Source organism: Myripristis murdjan, chromosome 11, assembly GCF_902150065.1.
Source record: "Myripristis murdjan chromosome 11, fMyrMur1.1, whole genome shotgun sequence".
Lineage (NCBI taxonomy): Eukaryota > Metazoa > Chordata > Actinopteri > Holocentriformes > Holocentridae > Myripristis > Myripristis murdjan.
This window is the reverse complement of record NC_043990.1, coordinates 30,237,199-30,261,324: the sequence shown is the minus strand read 5'-3', so window position 1 is coordinate 30,261,324 and position 24,126 is coordinate 30,237,199. Positions and strand designations below refer to the sequence as shown.

The 24,126-nt window shown below is 39.7% G+C and overlaps 1 protein-coding gene across 4 annotated transcripts; it reads left to right on the top strand.

Moving 5' to 3' along the window:
* The first annotated feature begins 519 nt into the window (after positions 1-519).
* On the top strand, positions 520-19,935 carry LOC115367487 (uncharacterized). Of its 4 annotated transcripts, none has more exons than XM_030063268.1 (9): positions 520-690; positions 6,008-6,107; positions 6,991-7,104; positions 7,273-7,329; positions 9,361-9,498; positions 12,309-12,356; positions 15,148-15,261; positions 16,970-17,083; positions 19,200-19,935. In XM_030063268.1, the coding sequence occupies exons 2-9, from the start codon at positions 6,012-6,014 to the stop codon at positions 19,308-19,310; spliced, it is 792 nt and encodes a 263-aa protein (XP_029919128.1). In that variant the 5' UTR covers positions 520-690; positions 6,008-6,011; the 3' UTR covers positions 19,311-19,935. The 4 variants fall into 4 exon arrangements, with proteins under 4 accessions (XP_029919128.1, XP_029919129.1, XP_029919127.1 ...); XM_030063269.1 differs by having other exon boundaries at positions 6,005-6,107; positions 19,203-19,935; XM_030063267.1 differs by having other exon boundaries at positions 6,005-6,107.
* Positions 19,936-24,126: the final 4,191 nt, after the last annotated feature.

Below are 24,126 nucleotides of genomic sequence, written 5' to 3'. Positions count from 1 at the left end.
TTTATTAACTTATTTTAATTAACTTAATAACATTTTTATTGCATTTTACTTGTAATTATGTATTTATTTATTTATTTGCTTGTTTTTATGGTATTCTACTGCTTTTTATCTTTCTTCAGTTATTACCTTGAGTTGCACATCATGTAGGAAAGCATTGGACTGAATTTAATTGAAACGTGCTTTATAAATAAAGTTAATTATTATTATTGTTAATTTTGATAATCATATTATTATCATCATCATTATTAGGCAAGACAAATTTATTTGTATATTTCAAAAACAAGAGAATTCAAAGTGCTTTACATAAAGATGTTGAGAGGAATGAAATAAATTGGTGCATCATGTATTATTGTTTTGATTATTATTGCTGTCATTATAGATGATTGTCAGTTGCCGTGCACAGTTGTGAGATGAGAGCTTATCACAGTATTGTAAGTTGGCCTGCTGGCTCTGTGGCTGCACATGTCAACTGCCGCATCACACAAGTCTAAAAAAAGTCGCAGCAGCAGCAGCAGCAGCGGCGGCGGCAGCGTCATCGCTCCTACTGCAGTGGAATCTCTCCATCCTCCTGAACACACCCTGCCTGCTGCAGCCTGCAAACTTGCCTCAGCCTCACATAACACACACCACTCTGTCTCCAGAAAAACAGAAGACAGGAGAGGAACGGCTTGCCGGCGGGATCCAAGGGAGGTAGGATGAGAGTTTGTATACCGCATGTTGTCCCGCAGGGGAGCCCACCTTGGACAGGACGGAGTGTCCTTGAATAGCCTCATAGCAGGGTGAGGTGGCACTAAACCTTCAGCGAAACAGGAGATTGATATCAAAGTGGCATTTACAACATATGAATACAGCTCTGAGGCAAACATAGCGACATCATTCAGTTGAAATGGCAGGAATTTCCTAAACGGGATAAGATAAGTGAATGTGATGGCGCAGTGTGCCTGGACGTTTGCCAAACCCCACTGCAGTCTGGACTTGCGCCTGGATTGTGCAATATCATGTCTAACTTCGGAGCTGATGGTCTTTTTCCTGAGCACACTGCTGATTACATGCAAAATGTTTTCGTGTAGGCCATGAAGTTCACGCGACTCAGACATGAGCTGTTTTATTCCAACATCGTCCTGACACTCTGCCTGAAAAATCATTTGTGCTGCAGTTTGTAATTTCGAAAGAGGTGTAGCCGACAGGGCATTTTTTTGCAGCCCCCACCCCATCCCCACCACACCCCACCCCACCCCCGATAGATAATGATAGATAGATAGATAGATAATGCAAATAAATGTGACACTAATAATTGTACACATTAAAGAAAAAAATCTGTAAAATATGACAAAATTATGCATATTCATATTATTATGTATCTATTTATTCATTTCCCTATGTATTTATTTGGTTTTCACATTGATATATAGAAATAAAGAAATAATATTGTAGTGAGGGAACATGCAGGAACAAGAAGGAACCAAGACAGTTAACTCAGTAGATGTTTCCATCATCATTTCTGGAAAAAATACGGAGACCTCAACACTGGAACATAATTGGTTGGAAGTATTTTTAGTCTTCTGCCAATAGAACTACATGAGGCTAATTTGCTTGAGCAATTTGATTGAAATATGTATGACTGCAGCAGCAATGTGGTATGCGTACTGTAGTCATTCTGCAGATCCTTAAAATGGAGACTTTTAAAGGCTGAACAGTACAATTTGTCATTGTGGTCTGAAAACACAACAAATCAAAGTTGGCCCCTCCTCCTTGGCTAAGCTAACAGCTGGCAGTCAGTTTTTTCCTAGGATGGTGACAGAATGAAAGCGATTGCCGGGAAAAAATTGGCCAGTCTGCACCTACCTGTCCAACAGAAAACAGGCAAACACTGCATCGCTCTTCATCATCATCTTCCTCCTTTATGCTTGCCAGCAAGTGAAAGCCAACTGCATATTGCTTTTTACTGTAATCTGTGTTCTGCATCCGTGATTTTCGTAGCTACCTTTTGGATGTGGTGGTACCGATCTGGCAATGTGCACTGTGACTGGCTGGAAGCTACACCCCACTGCTCAAAGGCTAATGCCCAGATGAAAATCCAGGCAGGGACAGCATCTGTGCAGATACACACACTAACACACACTTCTAGTGGCTCAGAAGTAATGATTGAGAGGGAGAGTCTATACATTGATTTTTAGGAAAATCTTACTCAGTCTGCCTTAAGGGTCTTCTGGTTGCAATTTGATCATGTTGGCCCCTAACCCTAACCCTGCAGGAGGCCAGCGAGGCTTACCTGGTCGGCCTCTTCGAGGACACCAACCTGTGCAGACCGGGGGTTGGGGACCGCTGAGTTAAGGTGTCAGTGGAGGACGGATGGAGAAAAATCATTAAAACTCAACATATCTCTATTGTTTGACATCGGATGAAGACATGCCTCCAGTTTGGAGATATGTATAACTCACTGAAGTGTGTTGTTTTATTTTCTGGAGGCATTTATTCATCCGGTGTCAAACGACTGAGATGTGTTGAATTGTAATGAGTTTCTTCATACGCCCTCCATTGACTCCAATACAACTGACTCCAAAGTGAGATTCAGTGCTTCAATGACCTCTCCATCGTTTTCCTCTCCTTGGGTCCTGCAAGGGAATGTGCGCACATGAGGATGATGAGGCGACCACACAGGGACACGTTGCCACAGGGGCACCATGCTTTTGTTGGCGCGGCATGCGTCTGGTGATGCGTCTTGACGTGATTGCCCCTCTGCACATGGTTTACATGTTTTTCGTTTTCCTTGCATTAGGTGCGGTAGATTAATACACGTTTTACTTTCTCCCCGTCCACACCCTAAGTGACAGCCACAATCAAGTCATTTTCAAAAGAAAATGACTTTGAAATGTGGTAAAATTAATTGACATTTATTCCACCCCTCCTCAGCAGGGGGTGCTGCATCAACCTCAGCACCACCCTTCCCATGCCCTTGATTGAAGGTAATTCGTTTGATTAGTAAATTTTAACATTAAACAGTTATGTGAGTGTGGTTGAGTTTGGAGTGTTTCTGTTGTTGGAGTTATGCACCTTTTAGTGATAGGCCACACCCACAGGGAGTGTGATAGACCACACTCCCTTTTGGCCAATGGAAGATGGGTCAGCTCTTCCTTGCCCCGTGACCAAACTTTCCACAAAGTTTTGCCATGTTATCTTGTTGTGATTTTGAGCAATCATGAAAAGTTAATCTGCTGTTCCATGGTTCATGACCAACCTTTCCACAAAACCTTGTGGTGTTATGTGAATCTCTTTGGAAGTTATGCACCTTATTGTGATAGGCCACACCCACTGCCACACCCCATTTTGCCCAGCTGACTTGATCAATTCTTGGCCCATGACCAAGCTTGCCTCAAAATTTTGTCATGTTACATGAAACTGTTCTGAAGTTTTTTGTTATCGGTGATTGGCTCTGCCTATTGACCAATCAGCATGTAAAGTTAATCACCTCTTTTTAACTAACCTTGGCACAAAGTTTTGTTAAAAGCCTTTCAGAAGTGTTTGAGAGATACTGCTAACAAACAGACTTAAATGAGGCAAAACCATAACCCCCATCCAATTCAGCTGGCAGAGGTAATAACAATGCACAAAATGTATGGAACATTACCTGCTTCTGAATTTTTAAAAAGTAATGGAATTATGCGCAAATATTTTGAAACTGGTTACATCACTTCCCTCCCACTGAATATTCTTTGCCAGAGGGCAGGACTTTTCAACTGGTGGTCTGTGGCTCCCTAGTGGTCTGTGCAGGTATTGCAGATTGTCAGTGATGGAGTTTGAATGCTGGAAGTGATTTATTTATTTATGTTTATTTTTGCATTTATTTGCTTTTTAGTTAATCTATTTATTAATGTAGTTATTTATTACTGATTTTGACAGTTTTGTTTCTCCATATTTGAGAACATATTTGTACTTCTATCAGTCCTGATGTAATCTAGCAGAGGTTTACCGTTAACCACATAGTAAGTTAGCATTCAACCCATAAATGGAACTCATTATGTAAGGTCAGTCATAATGTATGAGGACATGGATGGTAACTGTCAGGGTTCAGTGTACAACCCAAATGCAGACACATAAGGCTGATCCAAAATTCAAAAACCAAGGCTATAGAGTTACACTGCCAGCTGCTTTATAATCTTCACATTTCAGACAAATACATTTTTATAGAAACTGAAAATCTTAAAAAGCATCTGTGTGGTGCATTACATTCAAAAATCCCATAAAGGTGCAGCTTGATTTGACTGCAGGACATCTGTTTTACCAGCAGATGTCACACACTTTGCACTTTGAATCAAGCTCTGAGTAATGAACTAGTTTTCAATACAATGTACCTTTTTGAATTTTTATGACAAAGTAACAGGTGCTGATTCATTTTCAATGAAAGCTGGCATTATGAAGCTACAAATGGATGCCCTGCACGGTGCTGCATGACAGGTGTGATGGGCTACAAAAAAAAAGTTGAGCTAGATTTAACTTTTTTAGTGCTCCAGTGAGGCAGTGAGGCATCAACCAGTCACATTTCTTCTTTCCCTCTCTTCTCTCCCAAAGATTAGGTCCACCCACTGACCTATATTAAAAATAACCACATCACAGAGAAACACTTCAACAATGACATCGTGTCATAAAGCCTTGTTTTGCCATCACTAAGGCTAGATCGACACAGATGGAAACAACTGGAACAAACTTGCAAAGACTAACTAAGACAGAGAAGTATATCTGCTAGAGGGTGTGCAGGTGAATTGGGCAGATAGACTGATGACTGAGTGTGGGGTGGTGCAGGAAGGTGGAGACAACAAAAAGGCTAAAAATGAATCAGGAACAGGGTCATATTGCATCATATCATTGGGGTACAAGATGTATAGTAAGATCTGGTCTGTATTTAAAGAAAGGGTAAATAGATATTACACAATCATAGAATACCAAGGCCACTGTCCATGGAGTGCACCCAAAGAGCACCATCTGCTGTAACATTCCAGTAACTCCAGTTACATTGCGCATGTGTCGTACCCCATAGCTTCCATTGGGTCAGACACTGTTTCTCAGCCTTCTTTTAATGACCTTGAGAACAGCAGGAGACTGAGGAGAGGTGGAAACAGACCACTGGACTGAAGCAGGAAGGGCTGGAAGTATGGGAACTGCAGAGAGAGACACAAAATGGAGATTGGATGGCTGAGAAAGAGAGGGAGGAAAAGAGAGGGAGAGAGCCAAACAAGAATGAGGAAATCGGGACCTTGACACCCTGACTGCTGGAATTCATTCCAGATGTTCAGCCCTATTCATTTTCCAGCTGACAAGTTTTAGTTTTGCGTGGGCATGTCTTCTGTGCACAAACAAAAAACATTTCTACACATCAAGTGAATGAAGTCTGAATGAAGACTGCAGACATACATCCAAATGAACACTGTAATGGTTACAGGAGCATAGAATAGAAGTGTTTTGCAATGCCATCTCAGTCTCCAGACTTGAATTCTATTGAAAACATCTTAACTAAGGAGAGCAATCCACTTGCACAAATCAAAGAATGCAGAATCTTGCAGTTTTGTACATGATGGAGCGGTCAACTCCAACCACATCAGACATTACAGTAAGAGTTAGACTCTCTGGGGAAAACTCACCAAATATTTATCACAGGAGTGCCAATAATTTAGAAATCTAAGTATTACAGAAAAAATTACTACTAAGTAAAATATGAATGCGTTTCAAACATTATTGTGTATACAACTCGTGTTTTATACACAAAAAGTTACACAATAAGTAATATTTTACAGTTTTTTAATCTAAGATATGACTCATTGAATACATTATTTTTTAGCCATTTTTGTCCATTTTGCCAATAATTTGATTGTTGAACACATTTATCTTCATCTCTGTCAAACTTGTTAACTATCGAAAACATTATTCAGCTGATCTTTGGCGATTCCCCTTTTTTCCATGCCTGCCTCTTTTTCCCTAAATACTGTTACACCTCTCATTTTGCTGTCAGCAGCAGGATGGGTATTGACAGCATGGGCCCAAGGACCGTTGTGGGGAGTCTTTCCCCAGGCCAGCTGGAATCCTACCAGAGGATGGAGCCCAAAACCCTGGGGGTGAGCAAAATGATTCACAGCTTCTACAGTCAAACCACAGACCAGATGGTGTATCCATCAATAACCCCAAACACACACATACAGTATGTAAATACAGGGGTGATGTTTATGGTGAAGTTTGTGGCCTAAGTTAGAAGGAGTCAGTTTTAGAAAATCAAATATATTTTTCAATCTCAACCCCTTCAGAATCAGAATCAGAATCAGACAACTTTATTTATCCCCTAGGGGCAATTCGGTTCAGTGTACATTAATGCACAGTTCAGAAGTCATAGAGCATATGGATCCCTTTGGTGTAGAATCTTGGGATCAAGGAAGTGGTCCCCAGCATCAATAGTGTCATCATATGAGGCAAAATGCCGACCACCATCTTTGTGAAGAGGTGGCTGTCAGAGGATGCCAATTCAGCAAATTCAAAGAAAACAGTATAGCTCATGTCCTTCTGTCTTACACCACAAAGTTATCAATCACCCCTCATAAGTTGTAGTTCATTCAAAGCTGGGAGCTAGAAATTCACAGCTCTTGTGATGTAATTACAACCTCTGTGTATTCTAGTGACAGCTTGTGCAGGTAATGTTTAAAATTGACATCTAACCATCTACCAAATTAGGTGTTTGATAAATGTAAATTCTCATGCAAACATGAGTATATATTGAAGATTAGAAAATTATTACATCTTTACAGCATTGTCTGCCATGATATTATAATGTACCGGATGTGAGGTTATGTGCTAAGGCTAAGGTAACAAGTTTTCAAGATGCAAATGAAATCCAATTTTCTGACTTGAAGTACTGTTCTATTGATTTTTTTTTTTCTGGTAGGAAGCTGGCAGTTCCTGAAGGCTGGATCAGAACTAAATGTGCCTCTCACCTCTTACTCTTCCCAGGCAATCCAGATCATTATTGGGGCATTAATTCTTTGTCTGAGTGCTTCAGTGCTACAGATCCATGAAGTCCACTTTACCGGAGATGTGGCTCTCTTCCTGATTGTGGTTATACAGGTCAGTTAGAAGCCAGCAGATAGAAAGCTTCTGATTCATTGTAGGCTGTTTCAGCTCAAACTCAATATACTGGCTATTGGCACTCAACTTTCACTGAACAAAAATGTACTCAAGGTTATGCATTTCCATAAAGGATGTGCTTAAATTTGTTGTGTTGCCCACTACTAGGTGACTTTATCTGGTGCGGTTTTGGTCCACAGTGGGAGGAGTCCATCTCTGTTTTGGGTGAGTCTCTCTCTTTCTCAGTGGCAGGCTCAGGCAGTTTGAAGGGCAGGGGCAAAAATATAAAATGGGCACCAAAAAGCCATGATGCATCATCTATGATGAAATAGTCTTCGTCCACTATTAACATTGGATGTACCCATTGTAAGGGCACCTGTCCTATAGCATCACATCACATTTTCTCCACTGGAGGATCATCCATTAAGAAACTTGCCACATTCTCACACACGTAGCTACACCCTTTACATTGCTGCAGCACATTTTATCCACTGGAGGTGCACTTCTCCATTAGAGGAGGAAGTAATTTATTAAAACTTATTATTATAATTTATTTGTTGCATGAAGGGGCACCCTAGAGGGTATTTGATCTTTTTTTCCCCATGTAAAAGGCAGATAGTGGACCACCTCCTGTCATTTTTGGCACCCTTTGTGCCAACAAAGTGTGGAAATAAGTGATTAACAAGTCTGTAATTAATAAATACTTGAAGTTTAACTATTTTCATATCTACTTCATGTCTCAAAAGTAATGAAAGAATCAAACATGTCAGAAGATAGAACATAGAACTATGTCAGAACATAGAATCTGGGAATTAAGGGGTAAAGATTTATGTGAATAAAAGACTTTTACATCATATATGGCAACCCACTGATGGACATTATCCACAAGGGCTGCTTACTGTTGAGAGTTTTCAGTTTAGCAACAGTAACAGTAAGAGTAGCAAACAAGGTGTTGTTTTCACATCTATGTGGAAGATGTGAAAATGAGTTCAGATGTGCTATAACACATTGCAACAACCAATTGATTCAACAGTGGTTGTATGTGTGATGGAAAAGAATGAGGTTCTGGTCATTTCTAAGAGTCAAGTAGATCTCATGATACATACAGGATGTTTATTGATTGAGCACTACAAGTGTGAACATTGTGTAGTACGACACATATTCTGAGGGTTGCTCACCGGCAAGCATTATTTAAAGGAGATATCCATACCTAAGTATGCTAGGAATCAGTGTCTATGTGTTTGTGTATTTGACGTCAGTCTGCCTGGCCTTGTCTCCCTACATCTGGCATGCCCCATACTTATGGCCTTAGTACCATAGAGACAGTACGTCTTATCAGTGCAACTGTTTACAGCGTCAGTACAAAGGCGGAGAGCAGCCCACAGGGACCTAAATGTGACCTACAGCTACCGAGCCTGACCCTGACTACTTGAAGCAGTACCTATGGATCACATTTGTGAGGGAAAATACCCTCACAGAATCTATTCTTGGAGAAAATCACTTAAGCATATACACTGCATAACTCCTTAGCACAGTGGTTTTCAGTCATGGTCCATTGTGAACTATATTTAGGCCTTTTCAACCAACAAGAAACTGGTACCGTTCAGGTTCACCAACCTAATTTTGAAACATTCTGAGCATTTTGACCAAAAATAAACTGGTTCATGACCTGAAAAAACTTGAGAAATCAAAGAGTGTTCAGTGGTCTGCCAAAGAAACATAACTATTGCTTTCAAATTGGACATCTCATCAATTTTAGGAAAAGATCTGAGGGAGTACTAGAAAATGTAAATTCTATCTTAAAATTGCTGAAGAGTTTGCAAAGGCTGGTTTCATTAGAACCCAGGACCAAATTATCAACAAGATAAAAAATTGAAGGGGAAGAGAAACTCCAAAAAGGACCTATTGAAAAGTGGCTCTGGACAGGGTAATATGGGGTAGTGTTATGAACTCCTTGACGGCGTGATGGGTCATCGACCAGCAAACCAGCAGACTGGACTCAGCCTTCAATGCTGGAGTCAGTGACCAGAGACTCGGCGACACTTCGGTCACAATGGTTCCACTCCAAACTGGTGCAAACGCTGGTTAGCACCTTGGTTCCAAGAATCCTAAATGGAAGCAGTTCAAGAACCGGAACTGTTGATTGAAAGAGGCATATATGCAGGTTTTCAGTGTAATCAAACCAAGGAAAGCCAACTGTACTTCTTCACACCTTCAGTTTATATTGTATATAATCACTACTATTTTCATCTGTAGGTGAAATGTGTCCTGGTGCTGCATCTAATCAGCGCTGCCTTCTCCACCGCTGCCCTAGGCCTGATGTCCAAACACCTCCCTTACCGCCAGGACTCCTACCACTGTGAACATTGCCGTAGATTGGAACTGCATGCTGTGGTATTGTCTGCAAAACACACACAGGCACCATGAGACTGATGAAGTTTAATTAAAGAGTTTGATATTAACAAGCAATTTATCAATTACACAGGGTAGCAACTACTCTTCTTTGCTGCTATGAATTGACTTAGCCGTGTTCCAGCTCTTCTCTGCTCTTATTTTGTGTGGCTAACCCATTGTTAGCCTAGCTCCAATAACACCCGCCAGGGACAATGAGTACGTTTACATGCACACCATATTCCTGTTTTAACCGGAATATTCACAATATTCCGGTTGCATACGTGTCATGTAAACACGCACCGAACCCGATTAAGGTCATAATGTAACGTGCCACTCACCAAATTCTCGCTGTCTCTGCTTTAGTGACTGGCTTTTATGTAGTTAAGTTACTCGCCAAAGTCAAGACTTTTCTCCACATTGGATATGGTCTCCATTTTCAAAGTTGTGTTTAAAAAACAGTTTAACACAAAATGTGGTGTCAGCAGTTTCAAAATTAACATGGCTCTTTTGCACAGCTATGTGGCAAAACACTTAACCGCTAGCATGTCTAACCATCTACCAAATTAGGTGTTTGCTAGCAAGATTATCAATAAATAAATAAATAAATGAAAATAAAAATTCCATTGTCTTTGAGAAAAATTTCATTCATCTGGATGTCTTGAAAATGCTAACAAATCAAGATAGATGGCATCATGACCTCTGCGGCCTATGAGCTCAAGCAAATATACAATGGACCAACACAAATCACAAATGCTGACCCCTTTTGGCTGTTACGATATAGCTGGTGAACCCGATAGTGTGGCAATATACAAAATTTGCTGAGCAGCAATGAAATATCTAGGGACTACACTTTCCTCATGACCCAGAGATGCCATAGATACATGGTGTCTGCCCAGTCAATTAATTGTTGAAGCTATTGCATAGATAAACATATGATCAAAACCTTAATAATAAATAATAGCCTGTTTAAAGGGATTATTCTGAATTGGATGATTTAATATCTACAAGTAAGATTTGAAAAAGAATGCCATCATGGTCACTGAAAGATGAAGACTACTGTATTCATGTAATTTCTCTCTCACATATAAAAGGGTTGCTCTTATACCTTAAGATAACACTACCTCTTGCAGTCAGTGGAAAACTAGAGTAGACATGAAATGGAGCTTTTTGCACATTGTATGACACCTTGTATCACATGGCATCCCAAGTGGTTTGAAACATATTATCTTGAATTGTTGGATGCTGAAAATGTGTGCTGAAGCATTAATTCTGAATTTAGATGCATGTGATACTGTTCTTGGAAGGAGAGGTACACATCTCCAGTGGGCACAACATAACACTCCAACCCTAATAATGTGAAGGACAAAAGACAAGATCACTGGTGATTCTATGAATTACTGTGCAAGTAATTGTGTTGTGAAGAGGCAGCCAATTTTGAACAGAATTTGAGAGCATGATAGATTTATCAACCAGTACACTAACATGTAAAGAATAGTCCCTCTCAATCCATCAAGTTACTGTGGTCAAAGATACACAATTCTAATATTAGTGCCCTTCAGGTATGCATGATTTTTTCGCTCATGGTCTCATATGAGACATAAAAAATTGATTTGATGAAATTAAGTCTCATCAGTGTATACAACTTTGTTCAGTATTTCGTAGTGATGATGAATTATTCATTTAATTTGTGCAGAGTGCAACTTGCCTAGTGCAAGAATGAAACAATGTTTGCAGGATTGCAGTCATCTTGGGCAAAATCAGCCTCTTTCCTCTCCCTCTTATATTTTTATTGTTTGATTTGATATCATTGAGAAACAGTATTACAACAATTACACAAAATAAAAATGAAAAAATATATACAATCATAAACAAATGTATTGCTGAATGTGAAGATGAAATGCATATTATGCATATTTTACCATAAAACCAGAAGCTTTGCTGGCCACTATGTGGTTTTGATTGCCTCTCCATTTCAACATAGCTCCCTTCCATATTTCAACTGCTTGTGATTCCATATGTGATGACACATATGGAAAAGACATGCAGCAAAAAAACGTGAATATATAAACTGGTTTTCTGTCAAAATTTCTAGTGACTGCAACTTGTATAAAAATACACTTTGCAAACTCTAGAAACAGTTTTCATGTATCATTGATGAGACATTTAAAATGTAAATTACATACATATATATAATTTATATAAAAATGTAAATGTAAAATTAGATCTATCTATCTATCTATATCTATATCTATCTATCTATCTATCTATCTATATCTATATATATATCTATATCTATCTATCTATATCTATATCTATATATCTATATATATATAGATAGATATAGATATATATATAGATATAGATAGATAGATATAGATAGATATATATAGATATAGATATAGATAGATAGATATAGATAGATATAGATATAGATATATAGATATATATATTTGTGACACTCTTTTTTATCTTTGACCACAGTTCGCCAACATGGTCTATTTCCAGTGAAACGACTAAATTATGCATGAGGGGAGCTATGTCAAAATGTGGTAACATCAAAATCAGTGGCCTACTTTTAACTCCATTTGGTCTGCAGTTAGGGAACACACAATTTTTGTGATTGTAAAAAGGAATTGTAAATTTCCTAACCAAACAAGGTAGGCATTATATAATAAGAGGGCACAACACTGAGAACACTGAGAATTATTGTTGTGTTAATGCAGTTTTCTTAAAGCGCAATCAAACCAATTCATATTCTGCACTACAGACTCTACTGTACCATGTTTCTTTGTTTTTACTGTCCACTGCAGCAACATTGTTTCAGGAAATGCACTGGGCTGATCGAGCAAAAGTGTAAAGTAAGTGACTAACCACTGTTGCCAACAAATCTTTTGATAAGTTGCTCTTTCAATATTATGTTGAGCAGCTTTCTATACTGTTTGTAGAAAAAGAAAATGTCTAACTGATAGCATATCCTTAACTGACCTTTTAAAGATACCAAGATTAGAAATTTTTGAACCATGAAGCTATGCAGAAGTAAGCAAAGTATAAAACATTTCAGATTTCTTGTATTTATTTTGCTGCTCTTCACACCACTTCACATTAATATAAGTGATATCAGCAGTGTCACAGTAAAAACCTACATGTTACATCTGTATCACAAAGTATCTGCCTTCTGAAATGCTTCGCTATGGCTATTCCCACAAGGCCCTATCATGTCTCCCTGACTTTTGATGTACCGGCCAACTAATCACGTGGTATAGACAGTGTAAGTGCAGCTCCTCTCCCTTTTACACCCAGCGATCCTGAGCAACATTGTACTTTAGAACAGATCTTCTATCAAGAACAGTGGAGTTGCTCACCATCTGCTGTGGCTGATGCTACATGTCAGTCCTACATGTGTCCTCTTGCTGCTGAGGATTACAGTTACGCTTACTTCCTGTGTCAGGGTTCCAGCCATCAGCAGAAGGTACTCTCCTGCCTATAGTGTGTCAGAATCCCCCCTAGTGGACCAGGAACACCAGGTTGCTTTCTTTGATGAGCCCAACTCTCTCCCTGCCAGTCAGGAGCAGACACAGGAAGAGAAAGACAGAGAAAGAGCCCTGAAATTATTTCTCACTACTCCAATTGTGATGTCTCCAATTGTGCTATACAATCACTGGATCATTTGATCAGTGAGGCTCGTCCCCCAGGAGACACAGGTCTCTCTCCCTGTCTGTTGCAGCTTTGCCACCCACGATCTCTGGTTTTTGTGTGTGGTTACATGTTACGTTGAGGTCCATGTTGGGTTAGAGAGGCAGGAAGGGAATGGACTATGTTAGGGATATTGGGAACACAGGGAGATAAGGTGCAGGAGGTACAGGGGAAATAGGTTATTTATATAACACAGGTTTATTTTATAGAATATAGTTGTTGTTGTTGTTGTTGTTGTTGTTGTTGTTTTTATAGTTATAATTAATTGACATGAAGTAATATAAACTAGTTTACATTCTACATACTCCGGTTCAGTAGGTGGCGGTATTCACCTTCAAGTTAAGATTGCAATCCACCAATAAAAACCCAAAGAAGAAGAAGAAGAAGAAGAAGAAGAAGAAGAAGAAGAAGAAGAAGAGGTCCATGTTGAAACAAGTAGCAACTATGTCTGTACCTGGGGAAGGAACTTTGATAGTGGTTTGTCCAGCCAGCAACAGACCTGTTTGCATTCTGCAAGAATACCCTGTGACTCTTCAGTTCTCCCTGACACCCACTGTCAAAAGCCTCTTTGGGGGTGGATGCATTTGCAAAACCACCTGCTCCTTCTGCTGCTGCATTGGGTAAGGGCCCAGCAGCTTTCAAAGTCTGTGGTGGCTACAAACAGCCTCAGGGCCAAGGAGTAAGCAGACTGGGTCCAGCTGGTGATTGTACCCCTGTGGTTGATTCCAGCACTGGACCAGCAATCGGCTCTGATCCAGGCAATGGTGTTTCCCCCATTCAGGGTCTCCAGCTGATAACTTTGCTGATGAGAGGGATCTCCTAGGTGATATGGTCCTCTCCTCATTGGTGATTGACACAATTTGGTCATCTCGCACTCCTTCAACAACCTGAGTATATGGAAGTTCCTGGATAATGTTTAAGTTAAGTCCAATGGGGCTTCTCCCAGTTCATGCTCTTTGGACCTGGTGTTCACATTCCTACAAGAGTTTTATGAGTCTTACAACTGTCTTTCCATGCTGGGAGTGTTGTGGCAGTCATTACCACTGACCACTGTGGCAAAATTATTTGGGGGGGGGGGGTTTACCAAGGACATCCAGCAAAGAGTCTTAAAGGTATGTGGTACGCGCTCTACTTTGAGCCACCAGGGCAACTTTTCCATTTTCTGTGACTGCTGGCTGTGACCTGTGCCAAGCGAGCAGGAGATCTTTGCCCTTCCTCCACTTGTGCTTGACCATTTGAAATGACGATGGGAGTAGCTGAACCTCGACCAAACTCAACTTTTCAGCCAAAGGTTATAACCTTATCTTTAACACTTCATGAATTAGGCTGCATGCCTTCTCACCTCCACTGAATCAGGACAGTTAAACTCGGAGGGTGTACTTGTTCCTTGTACATGCACTAGCTTGTTATGTGAGACACATGGCAGGTTGGAACACTACTGACTTTTTGTGTGTTATGGGTCAAGAGAATATAGTGTGGCTTTTTCAGCCCAGCAGTTAGCATACTGGCTTTGTGAGGCCATTTTGCTGGCATATGAGAGGCCATGGATTTCTCCTCCATCTGGGCTAAGAGTACATTCCATCAGAGGCATTGCTTTCTCAGCCTAGTAGAGAAAAGTTGCAACATCTTTGTATTCCACCTGCACTTCTGTACAGTCATTTTCTTCAGAGGGTGACTGCATCTTTGTTACAGGACATGAGCTGCACTTCCATTGTTGTTATATTCATAGTAAAGATGATTAAATCTATCACATGACTGGTTAGTAGGTGCATCAAAAGTGTCACGTTGCCAGACCAGTGCCCAGGGGTATTGGCAAATAGTGAAGCCTGTTAGAGTGCCATAGCCATTCTCATAGGACTGTATTACATCCAGGTGACATCAATTTCGTAGCATAGGAAAATCACAAATTATTCATGTGTTTTCTTCCCTTATCTGCTTGCGGATTGTTCTGGCTAGCTACTGATTGACGGGATCTTGGGAACACTGGTGATCTTCCTAGTGCTGGAGCTGTTGATCTGTATCACTGCTATGTTGTTTGGACTGAGTGTCCAGGCTGCTGGAGGAACTCAGGTGAGCTTTGGTCGTTCAAAGGAAAAATCAATCCTTAAATACTTGTGTTAAATTTAATCGTAGAACATTTTTTAGCTTCTGTATAGTGTCTAAATGTTGGTGTGAGTCACTTTCAGAGACTTCTTTTTGAACCAACATTCAACAATCATACAGGGAGAAACCATTGTAAAATGGGCAGATTCTCCACTGACAGTAACCTCAATAAACCAGAAAGAAATGCAACCACCAACACCAATCTTTTATTTTGAGTGAGTCGTGCCCCTTTCCCTCTTTTCTCAAAGAGCAATAACTGTCAGCTTTATTACTCTCTACACACCTAAAATCCAGATTATTGTTAGCTTCATATACCTTCAATAATTTGTAAAGTAAACAAGAAAAAGTAAATACATCACTGGAAGAGGGGGAATGATTTACAGCATCATACGGCATATATTGTATTAAGCGTCAAAATATTGAAAAATGGTTGCAAGTTCTTCTTCTTGTAATCTTTGCAGTGTCTGTAATTGTATTGAGAGGATCCAAAGAATCTTAAGGAGATGTGTCTTGATCCGGCCTCAGTTTTTGGAAGGCCAACCAGGCCTGAGGCCTGTACCATAAAGCTGGATTTCAGCTTAGCGAGGTAACTTCAGGGTTAACCCTGGGTTTTCTGTACCATGAAGGTGGTTTATTTTTTATTGGGGTATGTTGCCGTGGTAACATACACTCAACACCTAAACTGCTCCGGAGCAGGTTAAGTTCAGGATAAGTGCCCAGCAGGTATAAAAGCCCCACCTGCTGACCAATCAGTTCTCTTGGAAAATGGCCTGCCCATTTGATGTGAACCCAGTGGATCGAGGTGCACAATCTTTTTTCCAAGTTAGAGTATTTTTTTCCCTTTCTTCTTCTTCTTTTATAAAATTAATACATTTTACTTAGACTTCTTATTTTAATTCTGTCTGTTTTTCTCTCACATTTTTTCAAGTTTGAAGAGAAGAGGAAGAAGGAATTCTTCTTGTTTTTTTGTTTTGTTTTGTTTTGTTTGTTTGTTTTTACTCATGACTCAGCACTGTCCAACCAAAAATTGATCTTGTATTTTTGAAAATAAATGAGGGGAACTTAATTCAGAGGGTTAAATAAAAGTCTAATAAAATACACATATGAGTGGGAGACACATTCATTTATTGAACACACAAATGTTACCGTAGTCAGATCTACTTGTGCCGTCATGGTGGGGAAGTCAGATTATAATCCCACTAATTTACGCATTACGGCTCAGGTGGATTTTTCCTTGTCTGCGATTGGTCATATGCAGCAAATGCCGCCTTTTTATGTGAGCGCACACAGATCTAGATTGGAAAAGCCTGGGTTGAATTAGCGAGTTGATAACCGGCTTTATGGTACCGAAAATCAGGATTGTGGATGCCTGGTTAAGTGAAGCCAGATAACTAAGAGAAACCCCAGGTATGTTAATCCAGCTTTATGGTACAGGCCACTGGAGTCAGGCTAATGCTGTTGGCCACTGAGCAACTCCACTGTTTATGTTGAGGGTGCAGTGTCTTGCACAGTGTCTTGTTGAAGTTCCCTTGTGCAAAACACTAAACCCCAACAGAATTAGTGGAGCAGCTCAGTGGTCAGTAGTAGGAGACTGGGTCACACTGGGCAGCTGGTCATACCAAGATACCCCAAGGGCCATGGCGTCAAGTGTTTTCCCCCTTTGTGTTTCCTACAGGCTCCCAGCCAGCAGCCAGTCTATCCACAGACTCGCCCCCCAGCAGTTCCAGCAGTTCCAGCTGTGCAGGCTGTTCAGGCTGCTCCAGCTGCAGAAGAGCCAGCTGGACCAAAGGTACCAAGAACGTAACAATTATTAAAGGGATAGTTCACCCATTTAGAAAAAAAAAAACATATTATTTCATTCACACCCAAGTTATTACGTAAGACAGTAGTGGTACTATCTTCCTCTCATTGTTACTGAGTGCTGGATACTGGCTGGATGCTCTAAATGCTAACTGTTAGCCTCCTAAGTGAATGCCAGTGAGTCATTTATCACACCACTTGTTCACCAAGCACAAGGCTGTAATATGAAAAGCGATATTTTTCCCCTGTTTGGTCCAAAACCTGCCTCTTTCAGCTCTCTGTTTAAGCTAATAGCTAATGATTGTTTCCAAGCTGAAGTGAGTGCAGGACAGTGAGGGAGAGAGAGGACAGACCACAGGAGGAGCAAATACTGAGCTTTTTATTCTTTCAAACAGTCTGTCAGGATATTAATGTCAGAAATAGTTCAGATTTTACTGATATTTTGAATTTGTCTCTAGATAGATATCTATTTTTATTTATTTTTTTTCATTTTAAATTGCATTATTTTGTGGCATTGTTTTATTTCATTTTCTTATTTAATCTAAAAGGGACAGTGTACAGCTCAAACATATACTGTATGTCACTATTTGATGCCATATCTTGCTTTGTTTTTTGTTACAATAAATATAATAAAGTTTTTTGAAGAATAGTTTGATGTAGTTGGATTATTCAAGGTATTTCCTGTAGTTTTAGAGCTTATTTTGAGTTTCTAGTTCTTGTAAAGCTACTTTGATGGACTGTAGTGGAAATAAAACAGTGAGCAAAGAAATTTAGTTAGAGAATTATTGCTTTTAATAGCATTATTTAAAACACATGAACATGCTGAGCGCTCAATGCTGTATGGCAAGTTTCAAAGGAGCGTTAGAAAGAGAGAGGGAGATACAGTCGTGCCAGACAGCAATTTTTTCATGCCCCTAACCCTAACCCAACACAGGACGAACTGGCACAGGACAAAGGGAAACTCACCCTGCGTTCCAAATCACATACTTATACTTTTTACTTTTAGTGTGTACTGCAGCTGCCCTTACAAAGTATGTAGTTTAGTATGAAATATGCATGCATATGCATACTATTGGGACACACTACATACATCATCCCTGAAGTCCGACCCTCTCGCTCACTTCCGCCGCCGTCCGTAGCTCCACATTTGAATGTTGTTGTCAAAATGGCACTGCTGTTTCATACTGCACTGTCCTCTGTCATATTTCTGATCTTCTGTCTTCCTGTCGCTTCTGCTGTCACTGAGCGAGTTTTGTGAGATATGTGTGTTTTGTTGTCGTCCGTATGTGGGCGTGGCTTGTACACGCAACTCAGTCAGTGAGACGTAATGTCCGCTGCACAAAGGATTGTGGGTCAGAATGGCCAGAGCAGCATGCTGAAATCCATACTGCGAAATCTGACCGGATATAGTAGAACATCCTGGTACTCTTGGCATACTGCATCTGACATACTATGTATTGGGACACACTAAATCTTTTTTTTCCCTACTAAATAGTATGATAGTAGTACGCAGGGCTGGACTATATATACACACACAAGGTAATGGGAACAGGTGGAAACCATCAGGGCGGGGCAGACAATCAGACCAGTGGGAAACACACAAGGGGAAGGGCAAGTGACCTGAAACGAGAGGAGAGTAAGACTTCAAAATAAAACAGGAAGTCACGAGACAACAGACACAACAAAACATAATTACTTGGACATGACACTTATCAGCAGCACCGTCTCCCCAATTATGACCTTTAACTTTACCTCAGACATCAGTTAGTCCTGTCTGGCCCATAGGTATTCTGTGGGTCATTAGCACCTGGAAACTGGCCACAAAGACCCCACTGAGGCACAATCAAAGATGTCATCTAAGTCACAATGGAAATGCAACATGCACGCCCACATCTAGCACGACAGTGGAAAGCAGGCTAGTAATGGTGAGAGGAAGACAGCATCACTACTGTCCTACATAATAGCCAAGGGGGGACGTTAAATAATATCACATTTTTCAAAATGGGTTAAGCAGTATTCAAAGATTACTTTGTGTTAATTATATTTTCTGCATTTTGAGAAATACAAAACACTGTTCATGGTTTTGTTGTACTGCTCTCTGTCAGCAGGTGGCAGTAGTTGTGACTGAGCCTGAGTTGGAGCATGTGGAAGAAATCTCCACCCCACCCACTGAACCACAGGTGGAACCAATAGAGGTTGCTGCCGCTGAACCATAAACCCAATACTTCAGTCCATGCTGAATTCATGTCATGTCACTTTTACTGTACATATCAAATGGAAAAGCCGTTCACATCAACATTGTAGTAGTAATAAGAAGTAGGACATGTAGGAATTTTTGGTTGCTGTATAGTACATTGTGCAAGTGTGTCTATACAGGCAATAAACAGGGCAGCAAAGCCGCCAATAGCAGCTGGCCAATAAATATTATATAAAATGATCAGTTATATTCACAGTAATGGAATCACCTCTACTCACATTAATGTACGTTTGCATTTTGTTTATGATTGTAATTCGTAAATAAAAATTAAAATATGGTGTTCCAACAAGCTGAATGTTTCAAAGTTGTAGCAATGCAAAGTTTTCCTGTTCTTCCACTTGTGCCAATATGATCTGAGCATGGCATCAGGGTTATAGTAGCATTGATGCATGTGTTGTGTGATGCATCCTCATGGCACATTTCATGGTATGAGTCAAGTATAATAAAGATAGATAACCACATTACATATGCTGAAGCAGAGAAGAAAACCCAAGGGTATTAATCATTTTCACATACGTAACTATTCTTTATTCACAAAAAGTGATGCGTAAATTTTCTGTTAATTAAAAGGACCATACTGGTAATTTTGAATGTTTGAATGTTTGTTTCACTATGATTTACTTGCATTTTACATTGCAACAAACATTTTGCAAATACTGCAGCACCACTAAAAACTTTTATAAGATACAATCAGAATTGATTTTCAAATTTGAATTTTTGGTTGAAACAACCACCTTATAATGTTCTGATGTTCTAATGTTCAGATCATTCTGCCTAAAGTCATCAAAGCACAATGGTGCTGCTGCTTTTAGTAAAAGTAATGTGGACAACTTTATTATGGTGATGGAATACTGGTGTCAAGAAAGAAACATATGGCAAACTCTTCAGGTCAGAACTCAGCAGTCCACTTACACCTCAAAGACAAGGACCTTTTAATGATGACAAAGTCCAAAGAGGGGTGAAGGAAGCCATTGTTGTCAACATTTTTTTTTGCTCTCTCCCCCGTGCACCTTGTTGTTTTTGTTCGACCTTGGCCATGTTGTTTTCTTTTCTACATCCAAAATAAAGTACACTACCTCTTTCACACATCCACTTACTAAACTACTGATCTTAATTCAATTCAATTTTATTTGTATCATCATCATAACAGAAGTTATCTCAAGGCACGAAACCCAACAAGAACCCAAAGGCACGAAAAAGCATTAAGCATCATGGACGATAACACACACCCAGCACACACAGCCTGTTTGTCCCCCTTCCATCTGGTAGAAGGCTACGCAGCATCCGAGCTAAAACCACCAGGCTCAGGGACAGCTTCTTTCCGGATGCAGTGAGGCTGCTCAATAACACACCATCGGTCTGGCGACAACATGGACACTAGAAAATGTGCAATACAATGGACAATACAAACACACACGTGTCAGTGTTATAACATCAGTGTATAGATACATTCTCAGTTCCATGTATGAACAAACACACGTGCAGTACAATTCATTCATTTACAATCTACCTCTGCTGCTGCTGCTGCTATACTTTTGCACTATTTATTAGAACAGTGTCACTTTTATGGCATGTCACTTTATTTATTTATTTATCTTATTTTATTTTATTTTCTATTACCTATCGAGCTGCTGCTGAACCCCGAATACCCTATTTCGTTACTATGTATGTGGAAATGGCAATAAAGCTCTCTTGACTTGACTTGACAACAAATGAACCAAAATCTCCCCCATAAGCAAGCTAGCCTTGCTCAAGGGGGGGGGGTTATACCCTTTTAACTGGGTAGGAAACCTTGAGCAGAACCTGGCTCTAACTCCTGTGTCTCCACTTTGCTTTGATGAGCTGGGCCACGGGCATTACTCTTTCAAATGTGCCTACATACAGTGAAACAGTAGAGGGTGCTAATGATGGCTTCCATGGATACACACATCATTTGTATGTACGCAGTGCCTTCAAAGTCAAAAAAGTTGTTATAAAAGACAACGGAGCTTACCAATAAAGTCATCAGAAGGGATGATGTCATGTCATTGCTGCAGTGTTTCAGCAGTGTATTCAATAGTCTCCTCCTGTGGTATGTTCATGTTACAGATTCAATGTCAAAAGTGACGAGGGACCACTGACGTCAGCGCAGTGTCACCCAGGCTAGTGATCAAATCAGAGGATGCTCTTACGAAAAACATTCAGAAACTCTGAGAGTGGCTCTGAATATTGAGGTGTTACTGGAATCATTTAGTCCACTAGGTGCTGGTTTTTGGGAGCCCCTGCTGGTCTGGGACCCTAGGGACCCCATGCTAATGACATTTTATCTTTAAATAAATACATATAATGAATAATTAAATACCTTTTCCCTAGTTGATGTATAGATGAGTAGAAGACAACATGCACACCACTTCTGTTGTCTCTGTTGTGTGGTGCAGAAAATCAAAGTCCCTGAAGATCCAATTCCAAAGAAAAAAATCAATTCCCCTACACACTTTTTCATCTCTGTATTGATTTATTATCAGGGAGTTAGTCAAGAAGAACCTTCCTCAAGACAGGTTCTTGTACCTGAAACGTCGACTAATTCCCTGAAATAAAGGGGTAAAAAAGGAGCTGACTTCTTCGGAATTAGCTGAGTTACTGCCAGAAGAACCTAGCAGCAGCTAAAATCTGTTTGAAGATAATATGCTCTGTAAATCCCAAATAACATTCTGTACTTAAGAATCAATAACACAATAATTAATTCCTTTTATTGTCATATTTAGTGGTGTTTGCCATGTACAGCTGACCAGCAATCTTCTTTCTTTTTTTCATCCTTCAGCTGATTGCTGAAAATGACAGTCACCAGCAGAGAGCAGCAGTCTGTCAGACTGGATATGAAAAGCCTTTATTCCTGACTGATGTTACCAGTGTCAGATGGATTCACTTCCAGAATACAAGACTTGTGGAGTTTTGATTTAATCTGATATTTTAGTTAATGTTGAAAAAGGCTACCTGATTTTAGCTGATGAATGTTTTTAAATTTTTATTTTAAAAAATTAAAAATAAATGCACAGTAACAAGCTAACTAAATCTCAGAAGTTTGGGATTAAAGGGTTCAGGTCAGAAATGTAATTAATATTCCAAAGTGAGTTGTGCTTTCAAAACAGCATGAACAGAGTGGGAGAAATTGGCTGAACACACACACAGGGCCGATGAGGATTTCAGTTTTGGTTGAATTTATTGTTAAAAAAAAAAAAAAAAAACATCTGTTACATGAACATTACACATTACATTTTCAAACAAGCCAATGTATTTGTTTCACTGGGCTTGATGGACAGGTGTAACTGTTCATTATCTACACATGGCAAGAGAAGGAGACTCAGTGCCTACTAAATATGTCACTTAGAGGAAACATACTGAGCATTGAGGCACTGTGGTAAATGATAGGAGACAGATCCATTGATGAGTATGAGACTTCTTGTCCATCAAATGGGAGAAAAAAGCAGGTCAAAGTCAGACCCTGAGATACCAACCTGCTTTCTCAATCTGTCAATAAGGATATTATGATCAACAGTGTCAAATGCTACACTTGGATGGAGCAACACAAACACTGAGCATTTTCCCTGACAACAACTGTTTCTGTGCTGTGGTGTTGATGGAAAGCAAAATGGAACTTCACGTCAGTATTATTTTCCAGCCCTCCCTGCAGCTGCCCTGCCACAACCTTCTCCAGGACTTTAGTAAGAAACATTCATTTAGAAACAGGTCTCTGTTTGGAGGGAACAGGAGGGTCAGTATCCTAGTGCTATTGTTTCTACAACTTCTAAGATGAATTTAATTGATAATTTTGTCATTTTTTCACGATACATGGTCACTTTAACACATGTAAGTTTTATCTGTATAAACCTGACATCTGCTGTACTTATTTTTAGCATCAAACACATATTTCTACCACTGTTTTCATGAAATAATATTTTCATATGGTGGCTTATCTTAAAATAAATGGCCTCCTTCATGCTGCAAATTAACAACCAGGAGTCATGTGTACTGTAGTGTGCCCATGGTTGTGTGTGGTGCCACCATCCACAACCTATGCAAGGCACTCCCATGTTTATGGCTTTTATCTGGACAACATCAAACTGGATAAGAAATGATGGCTGCTTAATACAAATGTCAATTAACTGTCCACAAATAACATACTTGAGTGACACTTCCCCCTTTCCTTCTGACATTGATGAGCTTCTGAGGGAAAGAAAAGTGCAGTTTGTTCTCTGTGGGGAAAAAAAATCTCCACGAAAAGATAATCTTTTATTTTTACTGTAATTATTTGCACTTATAGGTTGCGTTGCTAAGTTTTTCTACTGTTTTGTGGCAAACAAATTTATATTACAAATTTACATTACACAAACCTAGTTATTGGTGTCACAAATGTGTAATATGAAGAAAGAAAAAGAATACAAGATTCAATATCAACCTTAAAGGTGTCATACATTAAAGACAAGACCATTAGGGCCATTGTTTATTGTAGCAGGCAATAGGTTATTTGTATTTCAGGCTCATTTGTACCCCTAAATCATACTTACAGAAGTGCTTCACTAGACCATGCTTAAATTTTATTAAGCACTATTAGAATTACCACATACCATTTAGATGATGTCAGCAGCATCTATATGTCAAATTTTAGACCTCAGGGCCAAACACTGTGGGAGCTAGTGAGGTTTGAGTTTGTAGTATCACTGACATTCCCAAACCCTAACCTTAACTTGGTGCGCCTCCAGTCCAGTGGACTTTAACAGGTTACGCAAAGGCTTAGT